At 43.8% G+C, this 19,763-nt stretch overlaps 2 protein-coding genes across 10 annotated transcripts in view; one reads left to right on the top strand and one right to left on the bottom strand.

Annotated features, from left to right (window-relative positions):
• Positions 1-15,425, top strand: part of LOC146657274 (multiple C2 and transmembrane domain-containing protein 1-like) — a 147,222-nt gene extending 131,797 nt beyond the window's left edge. For 6 of the 7 annotated variants that reach the window (XM_085425252.1, XM_085425249.1, XM_085425250.1 and 3 more), the window contains 4 exons: positions 3,387-3,496; positions 4,112-4,221; positions 4,411-4,508; positions 12,095-15,425. In XM_085425252.1, the coding sequence (XP_085281378.1) occupies positions 3,387-3,496; positions 4,112-4,221; positions 4,411-4,508; positions 12,095-12,166 (390 nt within the window). In that variant the 3' untranslated portion in view covers positions 12,167-15,425. Of the gene's footprint in view, positions 1-3,386; positions 3,497-4,111; positions 4,222-4,410; positions 4,509-12,094 lie in introns of those variants that run through there. The other variant, XR_014914047.1, reaches the window with a different exon arrangement.
• Positions 15,426-15,500: 75 nt separating this feature from the next.
• The window catches only part of slf1 (SMC5/6 complex localization factor 1), a 36,689-nt gene continuing 32,426 nt past the window's right edge, over positions 15,501-19,763 (bottom strand). For all 3 annotated transcript variants that reach the window (XM_085425256.1, XM_085425255.1, XM_085425257.1), the window contains exon 18: positions 15,501-16,434. In XM_085425256.1, the coding sequence (XP_085281382.1) occupies positions 15,938-16,434 (497 nt within the window). In that variant the 3' untranslated portion in view covers positions 15,501-15,937. The remainder of the gene's footprint in view (positions 16,435-19,763) is intronic.

The following is a 19,763-nucleotide window of genomic DNA, read 5'->3' on the forward strand; positions in this document are numbered from 1 at the left end:
CTAATAGGCGAAGTCCTCAGTGACCTCTCTCTTGTTTAGCTCTAGGCCTTGGGTCAGTGAAGAACAAACTGTCTTTGTAAAGTTTACAACTGCTCACTTTGCACTTTTGCATATAGATGTACTTTGGTGTGATGGTGGTGTCTTTCTGAGAGAGAAATGGAACAGTCGAGTGCGCCCGGGCTTTGTGCATCTTCCCTTTGTTAAATATTTAAGTTAGTTTTCAAGGAGTTTACCACATTTGTTTACCACAATTTACCAGCAAGTGCAATGTGGTTAGCCTGACTTGGCTGTTTCTTTGACTGTGTGTGTGTGTGAGAGTGTCCCTGGGCTCTCTCTGGTATCACTGAGGGGTTATTTTTCCTTAACACATATAAACAACTCGCATCACTTTTAACGAGCCTTTATTGCTGTTCGGCAATAAAGGCTGAGATTTCATACCGCACTTCACACATCCAAACAATGATGCAAACCTTGGACATAGGGATGCATTTATTTTCTTTAAATGGCATCCATGCCATTAAAACATGCAACTCTCACCCAACAAAGGACACTAACTCACTAAATATTTCAGCTACCGACTTGATGACAGTTAATTGATGTCAAGTAATTCCTTCTGCACAAGGAAGCATCTCATTCACCAACTGTCTTTATGGAGCTTCTAATGCACAGTAGTAGAATATTCTGCTGACTTTTCTGTCTGTCTGTCTGTCTGTCTATCGATTGTGTATAGATGAAGCTGGAGTGTTTAAAACTAATGATGCTAAACACATTAGGCAAGGTCATGATGTTGCCTGGCTGATTCAAGCCAAGCGGCATCATCCATCACGACCGGGTTGCTGTAGGTGTTGGGATTTGTAGCATGCTTTGAGCATTAAAATGGCTTGCATCTGTGGCCAAGCTAAATCAGAGAGAGGCCTAGCCAGAGTCGATTTTACTAGCCTTGCCTTCACTTCTCCAAACAAACCCACTTAGTCTCCCTGACAGAAACAGGAAGACACAGATGGAAATACAGGTCCTAAGACTCCTGTAAAGCACTCGCTCCTCCTGAGTGAGACAAGAAGCTGGGCAAGAGTGGAAAAACCATGTTCTAATTACTTACCAGATGTGAGCTAATTGAAACACACGGTTCTTGCAAACTACATGTGCTCAAAGCATGAAAAACAAGTCTTTTATTTAAAAAACTTGTAATGGATCTGCTCTTGAGAAGCGCAGATTTTATTTTGATATGAGTACTTTCTCTATTAGTCATGACACTGTAGTGCGAACATGCTCAGTAGAAAAAGAAACCGCCTTTTGAAATCAAGGACCCCTATCATCTAATCTCTGTTGGGATATTGTTTGTAGAGTCACGCAGCAAGACCAGGTGTGCAGATCAACCTTATCTAATAGCTGTAGGGTGTGTGTGTTTGTGTGCATATTAGGTTCCATTATAAGAACAGGTTGCCTGACTCCATATGTGCGCAGTGTGCAGGGAAGCTGGGAAAACAAGGTTCTCCGTGGCCCTCGGTGTTATTGCTACCTCCCACCTCCCCAAGCCGTGTTTGAAGACAGGAAATAGGAGTCAGACCGCAGTCCGAAGGGCATGTGGCAATGGTTTATACTCAAATGACCTCTGACTTATCCTCTCCACCCCCGCCCGGTCTCTCACACCACTCCTGTGGCCCTCAAACACTCTCCCCTGAGCCCAGGACCGAAAATAAAACGTCCTGACCCGGCCCAGCCTGGCTCGGCTCGGCCTCACCAAGCCCAGCACAATAGACCCTGCGTTCTGAGATTTGTTTGACTCAGCAATGAAAAACAGATGGACTTTGAGGAAAGGCCTTAGAAGAGGAGGACAGCGGGAGGAGGAAAGAAAGGGAGTCTTGTAAAATATTTGCGAAGAAAAATAACCCAGAGACGCTGTCTAATTATATCTATTTGTCTTGTGTGGTTTTGCTGGGGAGGCCATGTGGTCTCCCTGACTGCTCCATGGTTCATTTTTCACATTATCTGATCCTGGACGGAGAGCAAAAAGACGAGGGTGGGTTTGGGGGGCAGTTTGGGTCTCAGTGGGAGGGTTGTGGTGAGGTGGCTGGCCTCAAGATGGAAATGTGGTAAAGGCCTTTGAGGTCCTGAAGGTTTCAGGTCTTTGACTGCTTCACTGTCTTCTTTGGCGATGGTAGTTATAATTACTTAGAGCTTTACTTCTCTAATCTAGCAACGTCCATCAATCTTCATCAGTAACATAGTCTTTCCTACACACAGAGAGAAATACTAGGCATGTGTGGTTATATCATCATCTTTTGGTTTTGGGGAAACTTTTCTTGATTAAGATTTGAGGGGTTTTTTTTGTTTTACTGTGTAAAATATTTACTTTCTTCAGCTTATTCCATTCAAACCATTTCTTATCTCACTGTTTTTGGCATCTGTAATTTATTTTCTTCTAATACATGTGTTTACACCATTGATGTGGTAGAGAACTTTCACATGATCATCCTGTAATTACAGCCTTCTCCTCCTTCACCAATTTGTTTAAAAATCACCTCCTCCTGCCACATTATGAACAGGTCACCCACGATAGTGCACATAATACTCGTATGACTTTCTCCTGGATAGTTCTTTTCTACCCTTTTGTCTTCCGAGCATGTCCACCATTCACATATTGCAACAACCAGTCTGCGTGTCGATGTCCTCACTCAGCCAATGGCGTTTAATTGCTCTCTGTCACCTCATTCTGTCCAGATCCGTCGTGCCCCTGCCTGTCAGTCAGCAGCTCGTTGACTGTTGCATGACTTTTTAAATTCTTCACTTTGTTTCGGTAAGAAGGGCAGGGGTTGTCGGCTTCAGATTGCCTGCCTATTTTGTGACTCCCCCTGACCCCTCCCACTCTGAAGTCTTGGTGGTGAGTGACAGTGTTAATAAGGATGATGTCACGGCTGGTGACATCATCACACTGTGCCAGCCAGGAGGACAAAAGAGAGCTCTGCCTGGTCTTCCAAGCTGTGTTGGCAGCAGCAGCAGAGAGAGAGAGCGAGCCCAAAGATTGATCTATCCATTCGGCTTTCAGTTTAATTCTGCTTCTCTCTCTGCCTATTCACATATTCAAATTTTGCCTGTGTGAGGATTCGTAAGGAGGAAAACATTTTGATTTGTTCTGCCAACTTTATATCTCTATTACTGCCTGGAATGAAAGCACTCTGTCACTTTATGCAGGATATCCGGTGATTTGGCTCCCCACTCCAAATCTTTGACGCTATTTAAAATGTATTGTTTTCACAAAGACGCCTGTGCCCAGCCTCTCTCTTCTCTCTCTCCTCCTGTCTCTTCTCTGTTTCCCTCCACGTCTTCCTCCCTCATCCTCTCTTTCTCTCTGTCTCTCGCCTACATCTCTATCTGTCCTCTTGCAGGACTCAGAAAGAAAGGGCTTCATGAACAAGCTTTATGCCATTCAGGACGTGTGCATCAGTGTGCAGAATGCGCTAGATGAAGTGGCCTCCTATGGCGAGAGGATAAAGAAGTGAGTCGTAAGCCTGCTCCTCGGCACCCGGCCCGCTCTGCTCTGCTCCGCACGTCCCTGTGTTGTTGTTTTGGTTGTGTTTTCTTTTTTTTCTGCCACTCTGGCCGGTTCCCTTTGCCAGCATAACTGAGTATAACTTAGTGCCGCTCTCAAGAATTAATGCCAGTGTGACACCCAACCCTGGGGAACAAATAGAAAGACTGCTTGTCTTTATGTCCACCATATCTTACTTGACCTTGCATTACCTTTTGTCATGCAGATATTAGATTAAATACACTGCATGCATTTACACAAAAGCATTTATTTATTCATTTTTTACATCCCTGTATGTACTGACAGCCTTTTTTTTTAACATACGGTTCATATGCAGAAAGTTTTGTTTCATTAAAAGTTATAGTTGAAGATACAAGTAAAAGAACTGTTTCTAAAAAAGTGCTTTTCTACATCTAAGTGCTTTCTAACATTCACACTAATGAATTCAAAAAGGTGTAAAAATTTCTCCCTGCAACCTGTTAAACTTTGCTGACTCATTCCTACATTATTTCTCAGCATGTTTTTATTATATCTGGAGTAAGCATTGCTGCTTATATTACTCTCCATCTCCTCTCTTTGCAGCACATTTAACTGGACTGTGCCTTTCTTAAGTTGGTTAGCTATCGTGGCTCTCGGAGTGGCCACCATCATCCTCTATTTCATCCCTCTCCGATATATTTTGCTGGCCTGGGGTGAGCTAATGTTGTATTTTTTATTACATCATATAGTATATAAGAACATTCAGATACTCTAGCTAAATAAATCTGTGTGCCATGATATTTTTTGTGTGAGCACACAGAGACAGTACAACAAATATAAAGATGTCTCTGTCTTTCCTTCTTTCAATTCTTACCCGTCTGCCCCCACTTTTCTCTCTGCAGGAGTGAATAAATTTACAAAGAAGCTACGAGATCCCTACACCATTGATAACAACGAGCTGCTAGACTTTCTGTCCAGAGTGCCCTCAGATGTACAAGTGGTGGGTGAAATTTTATATGTTTCATTTTTTATATCTTTTTTGAGATGACTATCATCATCTGTCAGTTCCGGGCTTGGACAAGGGCTAGGGCTTCTTTTATTATCTCCTCTGTCTCCTCTGTTTTCTTTCCCCCTCTTCCTCGCGATCTCTGACTCCTCACTGTTGTGCTTTCATGTAGGCTGAACTGACTATTCATTGTTTTAGCCATACAGACATCTAATCTAATTGTTTCAAAGCTGTTTCTGTGTTTTCCTATTAAAAGCTTCCAAGTCTAATTCAATTTCCACATACATGGCTGGAGCTGTGTAGTAAGATAACAAGGTTAAGTGAGTTTAGTGGCCAGCATATAACTAGGTTGATTGACTCCATACACGTACACTCACACACAATTACAGTTAGATGCTGTCTCACAGCTTTGCTAGTAATTGAAACAGAGTGTAAACCAAGACTTAACCAGCCCCATGCGGTTTTGCTTCTACATTAACCGTGAGATCAGATTAACTTTGTGGCTGATGACTACAGATGCTTTCTCAGGTAAAATATAGGTGTGTGTGCGTGTGTGTGTGTGTCTATGCTAACAGTAACATGCTGTGCTGCCCAGGACCTAGTGCAGTTTAAACTGCAATTAAGCGGCAGCTTGTGAAAGTTGTTGTGTTATCCAGCACCAATGGTTTCCATTGTGGCTGTTAGGCCCCGCTGAGCTGAGTTCAGTACGCACACACAAACGCACACAGATGGAGGCTGAGACGGAACGACCTGGGGCCTCTGATATGACCAATTCCCTGCCATATCATTGCTGACACACTTCCTCTTTGATCGCTTGTTGCCCGCAACTTCTTTCATCTTTACGGGGTCATAATCCTTGCTCCCCTACGCACCCCTGCCAGCCCCCTGTACCCCACTCCCCCTCTCTGCCCCCGTGCAGTTTTACAGTTTTGTAGTTTACAGGGGCCTGCTGCAGCAGCAGGCACAGGGCAAGTAGCCATCGAGTTAAATGAGCCCAAGCTGTCCCCTCTGGTGAAGTGCAGCCACCTTACACACCTGGAGCCTGGAGGAGTTGAAGGGTGAAGGGGCCCTTGCCTGGCAGGTATGAGGCCTTTACAAGGCCCCTAATGAGGGCCTGCTGGCTAGGGAAAGAGGGGGTAGACACAGTGCTCTGGTCTGGTGCCCATGCTGCTGGAGTTGTGCCTACTGTATAAGTAATACTGTAAGTGCTACTGTAATGGTTATTGCTGCAGCTGTTGGAATGGTAATTGTTGCCAGGTTTCACTGAGAGTTTGGAGGCGCTGAGAGCAACGAGGGTGAATGAAGGGGTGAGAAGGGTAAAATTAGAGAAAAGATGAAGGCAAAAATAGAAAAGCATGAGGGGCGATGAGGGCAGAAAGCAAGAGTAAAACTTTGTTTTACGTGCCCGTTAAGCCAGTGCCAATGTTTATTTCTGCAAATAGGAACAGGTCAGTGAAATTCAGCTAGTCAAACCCGTGATGGTCACGGAAAAATTAGTTTTCTGAGAAGGCACCCTGCTCTGCGGTCATTGGCTAAAAACAGACCGGAACGTTCTGCTCTGCAGTGCGTCCGGTCGCTGCCTCCGGTGGTGGGTTCACCTCATTGCCTGCCCCCGTCTCGCTGGGTCAAAGATGTCTGTGGGGATTGAGCCCTTGAGGCTTTCAAATGATGCACAGAGGTGCTGGGGTCTAAATGGAGTGTCCCCTCACGGGCACGTGTCTATGGCACCCAGTAGTACTGGTGCAGGGGCCCACTATGCTTGACATCCTGGATGACTAATGAATACTATTTCTGGGCCTCAGTGTGACCTCACACACATATATAATCACACACACACACACACACACACACACACACACACACACACACACACACACACACACTCTCACACACAGTTTTCCCAGCCGTTGTGCATGTTAGGTGGGTTGGGGTATTTCAGTGTACTGTTCCGCATCATTTGAAGGTGCTTCAGTGCCAGAACTGATGAGGTTCTAATGACTTTCTATACAAAGGGCAGCCACACTGGTCCACAGTTCATACACTGCATATACTGAGGCTATACAATAGAGCAAGGCAGAAGCTGTGGGACATAGCCTTAGTCTTCCCTAATTTTTAATTTTCCTTTATATTGTGCGTAGCACGGAAATGACTTTGCAGTAACATTTGTTTGTCAGCATTCGTACAGTGAATGGAAGGCACTTTACCAAAGGAAGCCTCTCAAAATACTGATACTAGGCCCCTAACAGCTTTGCCAGACACCCTGTAAAAGCTAAATCACCAGCGGAGCCTGGGAGCTGCAGTTTCTTTTTACCACTTCAACAGTTTACTTAAATCATTATCTCTCTCTGTGAGCACCCATGTTAAAGGCTGGCATGATGTTTAGCACACGTGTGTTTAAAGGAGCAACCGTCTCTCTTTGGATTACAGTTTCTTGTGTCTGGTTTGGATCTTTCGCTGGTGATAACGGATGATACCGGGGAATCCTTCATACCCTCTTAAACGAGGCCATGCTCAGGACCTTAATAGCGCCAAGTATTCCCTACCTGGTGTTTGGGAGGTGTCAGCGCACTAGTATGTTTTACGACACCATTAGCCATGCGAGCCAGGGAGTGCGTAAATGGGGGGCAAGGCAATTAGCATGCCAAGTGGCCCTTTATGATCGGTGTAAAGGAGCTGGATCAAATCCCCAATACAAAAATAAGCATGAATTCCAATTTAGCGGCTAATGAACAGCGGGCAGTCGGGTTAATATTTTTAGACAACATTTATGTTGGGGATGAAACCTCATCGGACGTGCAGGGGACAAAGGCAGGATAGTTAAAGGCTGAAACGGTGCCAAATGCCATCACTCACATCTACTAGAGGTCTCTCTCTCCTTCGCTGTGCCCTTCCCACTTTTGCAAGAGGTTTAAACATTTCATTGCAAGAGGGCAATTAGTCACTATTCAGTCTGTGTCTTGTCACAACAGCTAACAGGCAAAAGTTTTCCTTACTTTTTTTCCCCTCACTTACTGATTTACGTCACCTTGGAATGCCTTTTCTCCAACACAACAATAGACACGATTGCTGTATCTTCCAATCTGCAGATGTCTGAACTGTACACAGCAGTGCTTCCCTGGAAACATTTAATAACCCTTATGCTCGTTTAGGTGTCGCACGAGATGAAACCCGGCGAGTTTCGTGCTTTGCGCGAAAAAGGACTGAAAGGGAGAATGACATAGTGTCGTTAAAATATAGCTCGCTCAGGTTTTTTTGAATCAATTTATTTACTCGCCTATTTGCGTTTTTTCCCTCCCCACCTTTTTTTTGTTTTTTTTGCTCACTATCAGCCACCTTGGTTTCGCCTTATCTGTCTGCCCACACTGGCAACATCAAAACACTGTCAAAGGTTCAGTGTGAAAGGGGGTGAGAGAACATGAGAGGCAGTGAGGGAAGAGCAGGTCCTGGGATGCTTTGTGGGTAACACGGTTAAACGAAGCACTATGCATGGTACACGCTCCCCTTCAGCGGAGCACACTTCAAAGCCTGTTTTGCACTTGTACTGTCAACATTTGGGAAAGGAGAGGAGCGAGGGTGGAGCAGCCTTTGAGCAGTGCTGGGTCTTTACCCGCCGCTTCTCTTGTCGATGTTCCCTTTAAGTTCCCCGCTCGTGTACCAAATTGCTTGTGTGCTTGCTGCATTACCTCACTTTTTACTTTCCCCCCAATTTTGGTTCATTTTATTTTACTAACGTCCCACTTTCTCCTCGCCTCCTCTGCGTTTTCTTTTTCTTCTTCCTTTTTGTTTTTTGTTTTTTTGTTGTTTTTTTTACTTTAACTAGCTCTTGCCTCCACTGGTTTTGGCGCCTGTGTGGGTGCTTTTGCGTGTGTGCTATTAGGTGAGGTGAGTGGGGAGCCAAGGGTGTAACATCAGGCGGGCCTGTCACCTGCGAGCTGGAATTGAACCTGTGATGCATGAGCCCCCATTTCTCCCGGCTGGCAGCTCTTCACAGTGAAAACTCTTGTTTTGATTGAAATGTTGTTGTTGGCACTATTTCTTTTTGTTGATCCCCTTCGCAACTCTTCATGAGAAACAAAACCTTACTTTCTACTGACAACCAAACTTTTCTTTGTTTGCATTCACTCACAAACAGGAATTGTTTGGACAGGAATGTCAACGCACGGAATTAAATTGCCGTGTATCTTCTTTGCTCCTGTAGGCGTTTGGCCATTCAGTGATCACGCACAATACCTGTCCTACTTTTTGGATTCATACTGACTTGTTTAAAACTAACAGCGAAAGATGCGAATGAGCTACATATGGAGAAACACTTTATTAAAGTTGGATCTTTTTAATTTGCTTTTAGTTATTTGATGATGAGTACAATAGATGTCCGCGCTGACGTGCTGTTATTCCTTTGCTCACGAGTGAATTCAATCATTCAGCAATTCACCCACTTGTTCTTCTACAGACGCACCACTGTCATTGATTGCAGTCAATGTGGGCACTCAGCCAGCACTGTCATGGTCCCCTAACAGAACTACCACTGCATAAACACACATACACACACACACACACACACACACACACACACACACACACACACACACACACACACACACACACACACAGGGCCATACAAACCATCTCTGTCCCCTGGGTTTTTGTTCTGTTGTCTGCTTTAGTTGGCATGGCTATAAAAGGATCCCCACCCACATATCTGTCATCACCCGAGCATCCACAGATATCCCTCTGTCTCACTGTCTCACCCAGTCTCTTCTTTCCTCTCATTGTTTTCTCTCCTTCTCCCTTTGTTGATTTGTTCCTTTTTTGTTGTCTATTTCTGTCCCTTCTTTATCTTGCTCCTCATCATTCTCCTTTCCTCTACCTGGATTGCCTTTCGGCGTGCAGTCTTACTTCTTTCCTGACTGTGTCCAACAAACAGACTGTATTTGTACAGCTGTATGTTACCTTGTATAAATACAAGTATGTTGTTAGCTTGCCTTGTGGACAGTGTGGAGTATCCAGATCGGAATCAGAGCAGTCTGGCTGCTTAGTGAGGCGTAGAGAGCAACACATGCTGGCCTAACCACTCTGTAAGCACCTTAACGGGACATTGGTGACCAGCACTGTGAGACAGAGGAAGCAAAATAACCCACAGTAGATGTGTGTGTGTGTGTGTGTGTGTGTGTGTGTGTGTTTGTTTGTTTTTTTATATGATTTGATAATGTTAAAAAAAGTGCCTAGGTTTTCTTTATGTGGGCATTTGTGCATTCTTTGTCTTTGCTGGTGTTCATTTGTATATGAGTGTCTGCATTTTGAAGCACATACACACATGTGGACATGTGTTTGGGCTTTGCAGGCACAGGACTGGAAGGCTTCATTGAAGCGACAGTGGGAACCAGTAAAAGATGGATGATAAAGGCTTGTTCCCAGTCGGTGCTGAAAGATGCTGCTGTTCCTGTCCACAGTAGACAGAACTACCATGAGACAGAACAGAGAAACCATATTGATGTCGGTTTGTTGTCTTCCTGGAGAATCAGAGAGAGTGTCAGTCAGTCAGCCAGGCAGAGTAGCCTATAGTACATCAACTTAGGAGGGAATCCTCAGACGATTCTGGCTCTTTGGTGCAGTCACTGTTAAGTCTATTTTTTTTTTTCTATTAGTATTCCGATTCAGTGGCTAGTGCTTGTCGCTTCCTTGAGTTTGTCTAGACTAGCAACTGCATTTGTGCGCGCATGCACGGATGTGCACATTTGAAAGCGAGTGTGACAGCCTCTGTTTGTTGATACTCAGCCACTGTGATGCCGTTTGCATCTGACTGTCCATCACTTCCACGTAAGAGCAGTTTCTAGGATCGGCTCACCATCTTTGGAAAGGATTCTGTCAAGAGTGAATCAATTCTTGTTGCTGAGACATACTGTGACACTCCCTGAGTGATGACGCTAAGCATCTTATGAAGTGATGAAGTGAGGCAATACGCAACTAAAATGTCTGTTTAAAGTGGTTTAGCGATGCAGTGCAGATACAAAAATAATGTCCTGGTAATTTATAGGATTAAGGAGTAGTTTAACATTTTAGAAAAGCTTTGTTTTTCCCTTTCTTGCTGTGAAAAAAAGTGACGAGACTGATACCATTCTCATATGTGTCCATTAACTGGCACGGACATATGATTTGCACAGCTCAGTTTGGTATAAAACAATAGGAACAGCTTAGAGCTTGCCAAAGGTAACAAAATGTGCCTGCCAGCACCTCCAAAGCACACAATGAAGACATTATATCTCGTTGACTTCATTTGTACAAAAAAACAAATTTTAAAACGGTGACAACAAGACTCCAGGAGGTCGCTGCTCCTGATCAAGAAATGATCCACAGCAAAACCAGCTGTAAAATCTCATCTGTTCACTACGTGGATTTTATTAGCTTTGGGCAGAACCGGACTAGCTGTTTCTCTCTTTCTCTCAGCTGAGCTAACCAGATGCTGGCTACAGCTCCTTATTTAGCTGACATATGTGACAGCCGTATCGCTCTTCTCGTGTAACTCTCAGCAAGAAAGCAAATAAATTTATATCCCAAAATATAAAACAGCTTCTTCCAGCTGTGGCCTAATAGGGTCATGATGTATACAGATGTGCAACAGATTGGGGCTTTACTTAAAGTAAAATCGTCCTTTTGCCTTCTTAGTCATGTTATTAGACGATGTCGCTGTTCTGCACTTAACAGCTGACGTGGGATAAGCGTAGGAAAGCCCATCCAGAAGCAGGAGCCTCATCAGGTAGATGTCATCCATACTGTCCACTCATTCCTGAGAAGGAGGAAAGCTCTCCATGTCAGATGTCTGGCTGTGACTGATACAGCTTTGATTATAGAGTGAAACATGGAGAAGAGATTGTATTTTGTCCCACGAAAATCTCCAGTGTGCTCATTTATCTCTCAGCCAAGAAAAGGATACAGCAAAGAGTCAAAATTTGGTCAGAGAATTTAGTTTGCTGATATTTTTAATTGGCTCCTTTTGATCAAAATGTAACTTTATCCCTAAATTAGTAGCAGGTCATATAATCCTTCTGATATAAAAGCAGTATGTATCAAGCTACATAGGATGAGGAGTGTATTAATATTGCTAACAGTTATTCAAACCTTGGTTCTGAACGGGTTATGGTGCATTTTTTTCCTTCATTCTGTCTCGTTCCCATCTTCCTGCCCTTTCACTCCTCGCCATCTTGCTATACCAAAATGACTCTGTTGTCTCTCCAAGCTTTCCCATGAGCCCTTGCCCTGTTCTTTGTTTGTTTGTGTGATCCCTTCCCCTAGGCCACTGTAGCACATCTGTGAAAGTACGTGTGTATTTGTGTGCATCTGCGAGCGAGCACGCAGTCGGAGCTTTGAACAGCGCACACGTATCGTGTCAGTGTGTGCGCGTGTGAGCGTCCGCATCTGTGTGTGCGCGCGCTGTAATCAGTGTGTAAGCTCTTCCCTGAGGCCACTGTTCCACACAGCTGGACTAGAGCCTCTGGAGGGTTTCTGTGCTATTCAAGCATCCTTTGCTCTTTCCACCTGACCGGGTGGTGTGTGTGCGTGCGTGTTTCTATGTGTTTTAACAGGTGCAGTACCGAGAGCTGAAATTGGATCCCAATCCCAGTCCAAATAAAAGGAAGAAAAACAACCCCGGGTAGATGACTGCGTCCGCCCACCAACTCCTCTCTTCTCCACTTTTCCTCACTCGGTCTATTACTGGACACCGAGGAACAAGAGGACGACTCCTCTGGAGCAGCTCGGCTCAGCTATCCTTTAACATTTTTGTTTTTATTTCCTGTTTAATTCTCTTCAACTCGTTTTTCCTATTTAATTACTCATGGTGTACAGTTGTTTCCCAAAATGTCCTTTTTTGTATGAAACAAAATGAGTGCGAGAAACCTCTTAAATTATTACCGTAACCATAATGCTTTAGATTTTTTTTTAAAGGCAAGTGGAAAGGATGGATGAAATGACCTTTACATCAGCCGTGTGAGCCACTCTCCTTGCTGCTTCTCTCCATCACTCTGACAGCTTCCCACAAGTGTCACACAATAAGTAAAATTAGTTTAACATTTATTCTCGCTGTTCCAAAAAAGAAAATGACACTTGGTGTGTTTATCAAGGGAGAAGCCTTATACCGCATTCAATTTTCTTTCTTTCTTTCTTTAAGCTCCCGTTTAAGTTATTGAATGATTTTGTTAATATGTTTATATTTTGTAATTGTTTTTCTACTGAAGTGTGTTTTGTTTTCTCTCCTTTCCCTCTTGGATGTGGCAGTGTTACTTTCACTGGCAGTAATTTGGACTGTCTCCACTTAACTCAGCCAGCCAAGTTGATTAGCAATTACGGTGGTAGCCTCCAGATATCTCCTTTTACACAAACACAAACCTGGATCAACAGGCTGAAGGCTTGTTTGTGCTTTAATACAATGGCCAGATTGTAGGTCTGAGTCTGTAGTAAACAATTAGTGTTACACCTGAAAACTTTATCAGTAGCTGTTGCCTTGTTTGACTCATTTGAACCATGTCAAAATCCTCTGTCATTCAATGAGTCGCCTCCTCTCTCTGTCAGGCGGCACGGCAGACTGGGCCCGCCGTCGTGGTGTTAATATAGATGTCACCCAGTTTATGCAGAGTGTCGTCAGGCAGCCGGGCCTTGAGGCAGCCGCAGCTCTAATCTTGTTTGAAAGGCTGGTCTCCTTCCCTCTCATCTCCCCCATGTGTTTTCCTCGGTGGCCACACGCGAGCGCGTTCACGGCCACACGCACACATGCTTCTGCGCTTAAGCATCTTGTGTTTCGGAGGCACAAACATCCTCCTCTCGCATAAACGCGCAGTTCCTCTCAGAGATCTCGAACACGCACGCCTTACTGTACCTACACGCTGACAGATGAAAAACATTGTATTGGAACAGGAACATTCTCCCCGCTCTCAGGCACACGCGCACCAACAACTGACACACAAACGCAAACATGCTTTCTGTGATGCTGTGCCCCAGGCTGGCCGCCCTCTCCATCTGCCCCACCTCCTGTGCCCAAAGCTCAACTTTGATCAGTCTTTCCAGAGACAGAGGCTTGTATATGTGAACTGTGTATGTAAGAGTGTTTGCGTATACGCATTTATGCAATCAAAGACGAGTTGCTTTTCTTAGTGTCGGTGTGCGTTACAGTTGTATCTCCCCTCCAGCTGTAGACTGATGCCTAGATCCAGTCGCTGTGTGTGTGTGTGTATGTGTGCGTTGCAGCAGAAGTGCCAGCTGTTACTTGGTGTAGAGTTTGCTTAGATGCTAGATGAGCAGCAAGTCATTGTGTGACAAGGCTCCAAGGGGACTTAGGCCTGAGATGTCAGGGAAGGAGGAGTGTATGTGTGTATGTGTGTGTTTTATGCTATTTCAGATCCTTCTTCCCGTCATGCTTCCCTCCATTTGCTCTCTCTGCGGTTCCCTCATTCGTCAGTGAGCGGGGTTGCGACCCTGTCTTAAGGGATGGTCTCCTGGGCTTCTCGCTGAGCATCTCTTGAAAGATCACAGCACAGGCTACATTTGAGGAGGTCTGCTCTCATCCTATTGATCCCTGCCTCCATCTCTCAGCCTCTACTTCTTTAGCTTTGCTTGCCCCCCCACCCCCTGTGTCTGTCTGTGTCTCTGCCTTTATACTCTAAACTCTCTTCCCACCGCAACTAGCTCTCTTCTGCCATTTTGTCACCCTCTCACTTCGTCTGTCTACTCTCTCCGCTCCCTCCTTCCTTGCCCATCCATCTCCATGCTTAAATATCAACAGGCTCAGATCTGTCACTCCAAAGGACCACTGCTTTTCTTTTTTTTTTTTTGTTAAGGGAATCCACTTGAAAGACAATAACAGACTATCCCCTAAGAGCGATGTCGCTAACTGATTACAGCCTCCTCAGCAAACCCACTCTGTGACTCGTGAGGGATGGCTTTGTATAATGCCTAAAGGGATTGTTAGAATACCTGATGTGTATGCGTCTACTACTATATGTAGTCATTTTCCAGCAAATTGTGGTGACTATTGTGCGGCATTGCATCCAAAAACTGTCTCTCACTCCTTTTCTCGTCATTATATTTCATTTGGGCTCTGTTTTAAAGCAAACCAAAGTGTTTTTATTTTGTATGATGTCAAGAAGATGAGTTCTAGAAAAGGAATGTATCAGACTGACAGTTTTAAAGAGAAAAAAAAAGCACTTTTATTTGCACCAAGTTGAAATGAGACTATTCATTTTTTAAACCGTACTGTACATAGCTAATTACTTGTTAATTTATGGTTGTATTTTATACAGTATGCCTGTCAATGATCTGGTGATGATGCTGTAAAGTAGGTGTGTGCCTGCCTCATTTTCTAAGGTCTGTCTTTTTCCGCCTGCAATGTTGCCTGCCTGTGACATCATCTTTATGTGCCCAGTTCTGACCTTCAGACAGCAACGCTGTAGAAGCCAAGACAGGGTTGGGTCAAATGAAAATGTGGTATATATTTCTGATATGAGTAATGGAATGCATCTGATGTATTTTACTCATTTAAAAAAACTAATGAAATTAAAATATTTTTTATCATCTTGTTTTTCCTGATTTATTGCAACCCCTTTTTCTGTACTGACGAGCTTTGTTTCGAAGGTGCTTGTAGAAAGAAATGAATGAAATGTGGACTGTTGCTCTCAGTTTTAGCTTGAAGTCACCTCCTTTGCACCGCTCACTCACCAACACATGGGCCCCTCTGCTCGGTTCAGCTTTGCGAAGCTCCCCATTCTTCACTGGTGCCTGCATGGCTGAAACCCAGAGCGTACATCACTGAGACCATTTGAGAGCACAACTGCTGGATAACTGTTTTTTGTGTAGCCAACATATAAACACCTCCATCTCCAGAGCACCTTTCAGCTGACTTGCTCTTTACAAAGAAAAAAAGACATATCTATATATTGTTAAGACATCTGATATATTGCTGCCAGAATTGTTATATGAAGTAATGAAATAATCAAAGAATATATTTTACTTTTATTTATAAACATGCAAAAAAAAAAAAGAAAAAAGAAAACATGAGGTAGCAACACTCGACACTGAAATAAAACATTAGTGGTGTCATACAAAAACATCTTGAAATATTAAAAATAAATAACATTTAAATTCAAGAAATATTTGTAAAACTCCAGAAAATATACAATATAAACAGACCAAGCCAATGAACATTAGGTATTAGTAGGTATAAAATTGTAGCACTTAAGAAATGAACAGCTTTGAACTTGCATGCTTGCTTTAGAGGCAGATATCCACAGGAAGACTTATTTTTTGCCCTGTGGACCTATTTTAAGGCCCTGGCAAATTTTAGGACCATGTAATAAAAAGTTACCTTTTTGTTCACTTTCACTCACAGGTTATGCATTTAAGTCAGCTTCAGTGAGGTGTAAAGTGATCCTTTAACCTTACAGATCACCTACTAGTGCTTCTCCTCGCGACCTAAGATCCTCTAATACCCTCATCAGGAACTGTGTGTTCTCTCCTTTGCACTCTATTACACCCTGAGACACCTGTCCCTGGTACTTCCCTTGGCTGAGCTCCCACAATGTCTCTACATCTTCTACCAGCCTCACTGCCCGCTGGTCTGCCCAGCCCTGAGTCACTTTTTGGAAGGAGTGCCTCTCCAGTGCCCTGACCAGCCGGTAGCCCAGGCTGTGGTGCTTGTCGCTGGTTGGTGTGTGGTGAGGAATGCCCGTTTCCCTGAGGTAGGAGAAAATGAGTAGGGACAGCAGAGATGATCCAGCCTCCAAGAGGGGAAGGTTAACTTCAGTTGCTTTATTTCTCAAAAACTTTGTGTCTCCAAGCTGTGCACTATGGAGGAGCTCTTCCCTCTGACTTGGCTCAGAGACTAGATCCAGCGGGACCCGACCGTGGCCATCCGTCTGGTGTAGAAGGACAGATCCTAAGATGGGACAGAGATGTACAGGATCAGATCACACAAACTTTTTTATTTTTAAAACACAAATTAAAACTATTTGTTCTGATACGACAAAACATTACTCCATAGTCTTCAAAGCGACAATGACAACAGTTAGGGAGGCACTACTGTCATAAGTCTCCATATGTGAAAGTGCTTTTGTAAAAATTAAGGCAGAACATTAGAAACACAGGTTAACATGTACTTGAAGCTACGGTGCAGTAGAAAAAAAATCCGATTTTAAATATTTTTAAGTGGCAGTTTGGTCTGAGACTTTGGTGTTAATGAGTGTAATGTAAACAGAAGCATCAGTGACAACAGTAGCACAGATAAAACTGACATGCAGCCAAAGCTACCTTCGACTGCAGCGTCATTATCAAATAAGGCAGAAGAGACAACACGGGTCAAAGGCAGGACGCCGCAACCGATCTAAATTGTGCATTCCTGTGTGTGCGCACTAACAGTACACAGATACAGTGACGGAGAGTCCCCAACCCCAAACAAAAAACAGTGTGTGAAGCAGAGAGTTTAAATGAACAGCTGTTGTCCCAGTGGCACTCACTGCCAGCTGAGGCTTTTAGCTCACTTCAGCAGTAACATCAGCTGACACCTTGTCTCAACTCTCTGACTGGCGGGTCACTTTGTGTTTGTGTAAGGGTTAGTGACCTGATGAAGGGTCTGCTTTTCCTTCCTTTTATGTGCTCCTGTGAGTGAGCTCATCAGAGAACAGGGTGCTACTGGGGGGGATGACTAACTAGTGACTGTGACATCAGCAAATTGATCTGTTAAGCTTGTGATACAAAAAATAAAAAAAGTGGCTTGTAACAATAACGCCACTCAAGTTACGCATTAATCCATAACATCTGTTATTGTGCTGCAAACACTCCATATAGACTCGTAGCTTCCGGGAATTTCTATACATTCAAAAACACCTCCAATAACCCTGACATGGCCCTTTCAGACATGCTTCACTACATTCAAACTGAAGATGACAGTCTCTGCTTGAATGTAACACTTTTTCCGTCTCCTTTTAGAAAGCCAGCAAAGTTATAATGGTGACATTCACCCCCCTCCCTCCACCTTCCTCTACGCTCTACTCTTCTGCTTCTCTGTTCAGGCTGAAAGCCATTTTCCAGTGTCAGACAAGCCCCTGTGCATTTAGCCTACGTGGAGCGGGTCGAGTCAAGTGTGAGCCCTTTGTTTGCTTTCACACAGACCCATTTCTGTGGCAAACTGCTTTTGATGGCACTTGACTGTTCAACCTCGGCAATGCTGGTGCCACTTGTGAGCAAGTTTACGGCTCTGTGGAGGCTCGGAATGACACACAGACAGCTGAAAGACTGCTCGATACCACTGCTGGCAGTTGTTTCTGTTTGACAGACACTGTGGGGCTGCAGGAAGCATGATGTTTTAAAGGAGGGACGATCATGTGCATGTGTTGCATTGTGACATAAACCGCACTTACTAAGCCTCCCAGATTCCATTTTTATAAAAAGCCATCCTTTTTTCTCTCTCCTCTAAGCGACACTTAAAAAAAAGTTTAAAAATGAAACATTATGAAATTTGAAATTGCTCTTCATCCCTCTGTCTGCTACACTGTTTGTAGCAGTTATGAGATAATCGATGAGAGCTCACGTAGCCGTTAGTGGGGAAGGTCAACGCTCATCTACCTTTTAGTGCTTCAAGTCTGAGTGGCAAAAACTCAATCTGCATAAATTGTGGCATTAATCTACATAAACCTTTACATAAGCGAGCAAATTTCGAATGCTGGGGTCAGGCGTCGGGGGCAGCAGTCAAGGACGTAAGAGCGCAGATTTGATCAAAGTGGCCACAGGAGAAAGGTGGAGGGTGGGGGGAGGCGAGCGGGGAGAAGAAGCAGAGCGGTGTATGTGAAACAGAGTGAGATTGTTCACAGCAGGTCATAATCACCAGGTTTCTATAACAAGCTTTCTTCGCCATTACACTCATCCACTGTAATGTGTGAAATCAACCCTGGCCTGACACATTGTAGAAAGTTTCAGGTCGACGTTCAAGTGTTAGCTGAAGAAGGGGTGGGGATCTTTTGTCTTTTCTGTATTTTCTATATTATCTCTTAAAAAATAAAATAAAATGAAATGAAAAATAAGGGACGGCTTTCTAAGTAGTGCTTTTTTCCTTTTTCACAATATACCCTGTTGTGTGTTCCTTTGAGAAACTCAGTGCTTAATAGAGCTCCACAAGTGGGCTGTAAGTTTGTGCCATGAACCCAAGCACTTTGTAGAGTGTTTTCAACTTAAAGTGGAAATAAGTAAAGAGGAAATACAAGGTTCAATTCAATCACTCCTACTTAATTCTTCTCTTTTCATCGACTATGAAAGCAGCAGTCCTCTTTAGCTGCAATGCAATGACCTTTAAGCTGCTATCGAGCAAAGAAAACATAAAAACGAACAAGAGAGGGCAAAAATCATATTAGAAATAGTGCAAGAAATGCACACTGGATGAAAAAGGACATGTGGGGACAATAACCATACAAAGCATCACTTGCATTATAAGACAATACATTTGTAATTTACAATCAGACAAAAGAAATCTTGCACTAGAATGAAAACAAAAAACAAAAAAAATAAAGTGATAACGTGTGTGCTTTCCCCCCCAGTATTCTCCACCATCATCACATTAAACCCCACTGACAGACAGGCTTCAACCAAAGTGATGACACTGGTGATGGGGAGGAAGGGGCCACCCTAGCACGGGCTTGGGCTCGGCTTGCCAGAAAGCCCGCGAGGCTGACTGTTTGAAGGCTGCATGTTTGTTTGTAGAACACACAACTGACTGTGTGACAGTGTCTGCAGTTTGTCACATTTGCATGATAACCTGTCTTATTTCCATTAAGCGTCAGCTCCTGTCTTTCACCTTTTCATATTTGTTTTTACTCGTTCCATCGACTGAACAGAAGAATCAGTCGCTCCTTATTATCCATCATTGGACATAAGACACCCTCTAATGTTCCACCACACAACTCTACTGCACTCGATACAGATGTCAATGGTCATATCCAATGCTAAATTACATATTTCAACATAACAGAAGACACGGAAATAGCATCACGTGCTGCTTATAATGTAATACATGTATACAACACAGTGTTATGAGACTACCGCCTGAGGAATGGTTTTGGTGCAGGGACTGTGACTGAAGTGAATCCAGGTATTGGCGCTGGGTGTCAGATATGCTGCAGTGGAGATAAATACTGCACCTGGGGGATTACATGAGAGCATAGGGTAATTACACCAACCTCTGTGTGTGTGTGTTTGTGCGTGTGTGTTTGATGCAAA

This window comes from Rhamphochromis longiceps, linkage group LG12, assembly GCF_057381845.1.
Source record: "Rhamphochromis longiceps isolate RC_006_pf linkage group LG12, R_longiceps_female_GT1.1, whole genome shotgun sequence".
In the NCBI taxonomy this organism is placed as follows: domain Eukaryota; kingdom Metazoa; phylum Chordata; class Actinopteri; order Cichliformes; family Cichlidae; genus Rhamphochromis; species Rhamphochromis longiceps.